The 4,499-nt window shown below is 61.3% G+C and overlaps 1 protein-coding gene across 1 annotated transcript in view; it reads left to right on the top strand.

The window, feature by feature from the left end:
* The window catches only part of MAEA (macrophage erythroblast attacher), a 13,518-nt gene that overhangs the window by 2,899 nt on the left and 6,120 nt on the right, over window positions 1-4,499 (top strand). The window contains exons 4-5 of the mRNA XM_010849027.1: window positions 2,054-2,176; window positions 2,877-2,990. Coding sequence (XP_010847329.1) covers window positions 2,054-2,176; window positions 2,877-2,990 — 237 coding nt within the window. The remainder of the gene's footprint in view (window positions 1-2,053; window positions 2,177-2,876; window positions 2,991-4,499) is intronic.

Genomic DNA, 4,499 nt, shown 5'->3' on the forward strand with positions numbered 1-4,499 from the left:
GGGGGCGGGCAGGGGCTGGTGGTCACCTGTCTGCAGAGGGGCAGCGGGGGGCGGGCAGGGGCCTCAGAAGAAGGTCAGTTGGTGTGAACGTCTAGGAGCCAGTCCCAGAAGGGGTTTCCCGTGGAGCCCCCAGCCTCACACTGAGCACAGAAACGCAGCTCTCTTTCTGAAGCAGACACAGGAGGGCATCGTCCGGCCTTGGGGTGGCCGAGGCCTCCCAGGAACAGGCTGTAGCGCTGGGGCTCCTTCTCATCCAAAGACACAGTGAAGACGGAAGGGCGCACGGGCCACACTGGTGGCTGTGGCGGGCAGGAAGCCTGGTGGAGTCAGCCGTGGCCCTGTGTTAGCCACCTCCATGGTGGCGCCTCCCGGGAGGGGGCTGTGGGTGGTGCTCTCTTGCCGTGGCTCACTTTCGGCTGACTGGTTTAACATTTTTACCGTGGCTCCCACAACCCAGGGTCCATAGTCATCAGAGGACTGTCCACAGGAAAGGGAGAGACTTGAAAAGGCTAGACTCTGGGGGTGGGTAGGAGAGGCCACCGCCTGCGAGTTAGAAAAGGCCTGGAAAGGACGGGACACAGGAGAGAAGGAAGACAGCGTGTCATCTGACAGCCTAGCCGTGGCCTAGCGGAAAACATTCTGGAAAAAGAAGACTGTGCAGAGACGGCCAAGGAAGCAGCACCAGGACACGGCTCCCTCTGTAGGGAGGGCAGCGAGCCAAGGGCTGGATTAGTGAGTCCTGGCTGGACAACCACAGGGCACTTCCTCACCTGAGCCCCACGCTCAGGGGGAAGCCGGGGGAGCAGCTGGGCGCAGAGCACGGGCTGTGGCAGGAAGCCTTGGAGTCCGGTGCTGGCTCGGCCACGCTCCAGCCCTCTTTGACCGTGTCCTGCTGTCTGGCAGTCAGGACATGGAGCCGAGGAGGGGTCAGGCTGGGGCAGTTGGGGGCGCGTCTTGCAGGCTCCAGCCAGCATCTGCCACTGTCCCTCCCGGGGCTGCTGGTGGAGCCTCTTGTTGATTTTGCTGTGAGTGCTTGGTTTCACGGCAACATCGTTCGCCGTGTGCCTCCACTGACTTTCTCTTGAAGTAGAGCAGGCATCCCTTCCTCGTGCTGTGGCCACCAGTAGGGCTCTGCGTCCTTCTGCAGCACAGCTCCCGCGCGGAGCTTGACGTGGCTATGGTGCTGCACACGGAACCTCCGTGGCGAGCTCCGAGCTGCTCTGCGTGGCCTGCCTTGGCCGAGAGAGCGCGGGCGAGGCGGTGTCCTGTCCCGTGCTCTGTGGTCCAGATGGCCGCGAGGCCTAGGTGGAGGCTCTGGAGACACGAGAGCTCCAGGGCTGTTGTGTGCTGAATATCTCTCCACCTGCTAACAAAATGGCCTCCTCAATCTGCTCCTGAGGGAAGAGAAACTCACTTTCTGAAATTTTCTCCCAGCGACCCCTCATTTGTCATTTCGGAACGTCCATTACCTGCCCAGTGTGGCCAGGGAGGTCCTTCTCGCTGGCTACTCCAACCTCTTGCTTGGGCCCCAAGCTTCCTGTCCCCGACCCCCACACACACACTTCCTGGCACCATAGCGCCCCCTCGACTTCGCAGGTGTGAACTTGAGTGGGTGGGTTTGCTCCTGTGGGTCCCTGGCTCTGCTGGGATCCTCCAGCTCAGCGGCACTGGGCTGGCCTGCACAGATTGCACTCCTCAGGGTGGGAGAGAAGCAGACCACAGAGGCGAGAGACGTGCAGCCCCCCAGCTGCCCCTTCTCAAAAGCCTAAACTTGAAATCAATCTGCAGAGTAAAATCCATAGAAATTGAGAGTATGGACCACCGGGCTCTCCATATGTTGGCCCTGTGAGAGCTGGTGGGGCCCCAGGTTCTGGCAGGACCTGGGCTGTCCCCAGGCCTGCGTGCTGTGCAGACCCGGCCTGCGGCGGGGTGTCCCAGCACCGGATAGGGTGTTCGCATGAGAGGAGGCCGGGATGCCAACTGCCGGGCGCCGTGTCCAGCCTTGGGCGGGCCCGGGGTCCAGTACTCTGAGCCAGGGCTCCCTTCACTGCAGGACTTAGTGAACATCGAGATGTTCCTGACTGCCAAAGAGGTGGAGGAGTCCCTGGAGAGGCGCGAGACCGCCACCTGCCTGGCCTGGTGCCATGACAACAAGTCCCGGCTGCGCAAGATGAAGGTGCGCGGGCTGCTGGGGCGGGGCTCCCGGAGGGGCGGGGCCGCGCCGGGGCGGGGCTCTACCTGGCAGGGCTCCTGGAGGGGGCAGGGCGTGCCTGGGCAGAGCTTGCAGAGCCGGGAGGGGCAGCGCCACCTGCCCCAGAGCCTGTTGTTTCGGAGTTGTGTGGATGCATAACGGGGGCTTGTTGGGTTTGGTGTGGGTTTGGGGCTGTTACATAAGAGGGTGGTGTTGGGTTTTGGGGGAAATCCTCCGAAGGGCACTCTGCATTGTGGTTTGGACAGATGCTGAGTGAAGCTCTGAAGGCACATGGTGTGGACCACGCATGTGCTGCCGGGGATGGGAGCGGGTGGGCCCAGCTCCTACCCACCCACTCACTGACTTAGGAAGGCACCCTGCGAGGAGTGAGTGGGTGCCCGCCTGTGAGGGTGCAGAGTTCCAGGCTGGGATATTCTCGAATACAGCCTTTCTTAAGACCCAGAAGCAGCTTAAAAAATAGACACTTAAACATAAATTGCAGAATTTAAACTTGATTCCTGAAAGGTGTCAACGCCTTAGGGCTTGCAGAAATGCTTGATTGTATTAACCTTTCCTGCCTCCATTAGAAAAACTGTGTTCTAAACCGAGTGCCTTTAACCCCGCCCCGTTGAGCTTGTCGTGTGCACATAGTCACCAGCCAAGGGTGACACTCTCTGCCACTCAGGGCCGCCAAAGCGAGCACGACGCGAAGACGGGACGGAAAAGTAGAGTGGCCAGTGGCTCCCCTAAAGAGAGTGAGGATCTTGGTATGGAAACCATAAAAGGAAAGCCAGAATTGGTATGTAACACGCGCCCGCGCTCTGCTCCACCCCCACGGCTGTGCGCTCGGCGGGAACCAGGGCAGAAGGAAAACAGGCCTCCGGTGCAACAGGCGGTTTCTGCAAGCCCTGCTCCCTCCCCGAGAACACTGCTGCTTGGCCAGGCACGCCACGGGGGTCGGGTTGCAGCGGGGAGCCTTGCACCTGCCTGCCAGGGGGTGGGCTGGCGGGGCGAGCCCACCAGGGCACGCTCCTGTGGTCTCGCCACGTACCCGGAGGGAACATAAGTAGCTGTCCAGAAGCGCGTCCAGAAGCTGAGAGGGCACCAGAACGCGTTCAGTACAGAGTTCCGCTGAACACAAGCTGGTGTGCATGCTCTGTCCAGCTTGTCCCCTTGTGGGCACACGTGAGCGCCGGTACTTGATCACATGTGCAGGCTGGGGGCGGGGGGTCAGGGGGCCCATGCCAGATGCCAGGGGTCCCTCAGATCTGTGCTGAGGCTCTAGACGGGCAAAGAAGCTTTGAGACCCGCATTTCCCGTCGTTGAAAATACCTCCAAAGCAGTGAGTTGAGGCGGGTTTCTGGACACATCAGGCCGGCAGGGGCAGCGTGCGTGCTGTGTCTGCAGCCTCAGTGGGGCTGTGAACGGGAGCGCGCAGAGCTTCTCAGGTCGTGTGTGATATGCTCACCAGATGGTAGCAGTCCTTGTCCAGTCTGGACACCTGCGTGTGTCCGCCCTCGGGACTGTCTGAGGGTTAACTTGGAGAGCAAAGACCCACCATAAATAAGGAGACACATTTCCATGGGTCGGTTTTATAGAGCTGCCCTAGGGTTTACTGGTAACGCTCCGCGACCGGGAGCCCCAGATGGAAGTGGTCATCGTTCCCTGGAGGCAGGCAGCGCCCTCCCCTCCGTCCCCGGCTCAGCCTTGCCCGTCCGGCCTCTGAAAGGGGCCGGGTTTTTCTTCACTGGTTCATGTGGCGCCTGCCACGCCACCCTCGCCCTGCCCCACCCATTTGGGGTCAGGACAGATAGCTGCCCAGGGCGCAGTGCCCTGCACAGAGGCTGGGAAGGGGGGCTTGGGCAGGGAGGCGGACCACCTTCTCTGAGCCCCTGCGGAGTGGACGTGTGGGTACCAGGTGAGTGGTTCTGCACCTCTGCTGTGCCCCTGACACCGGGCGGCACGGTCTGCAGTCAGGTCAGCCTGCGCTCCACTTGGTGTGCCTGGGGCCAGGCTGGGGGCTCGTGGAGGGTGTCCTCCCAGGGTCCCTCCAGCCCAGGCCCTTCCCCAGAACGCAGTGTGTACGCCAGGCTGGGGGGCGGGGAGCAAGTCATGAGGTTGGCAGACTTGTGGAAGCAGCAGGCACGAGGCAGGGCCTCGTGTCAGGGCCTGGGCACTGTGGGCACGACAGCGGAAGTCCTGAGCTTGGCCTCCGTGCTGTGTACTCCACGTATTCTTTCTGGTTGGAAACACTGAGTGTTTTCTGAAGCCATGCTGAAGATGTTATAGTCTTAGTTTTTTGGTAAAA

This window comes from Bison bison, unplaced genomic scaffold (assembly GCF_000754665.1).
Source record: "Bison bison bison isolate TAMUID 2011002044 unplaced genomic scaffold, Bison_UMD1.0 scf7180017850700, whole genome shotgun sequence".
Taxonomy (NCBI): domain Eukaryota; kingdom Metazoa; phylum Chordata; class Mammalia; order Artiodactyla; family Bovidae; genus Bison; species Bison bison.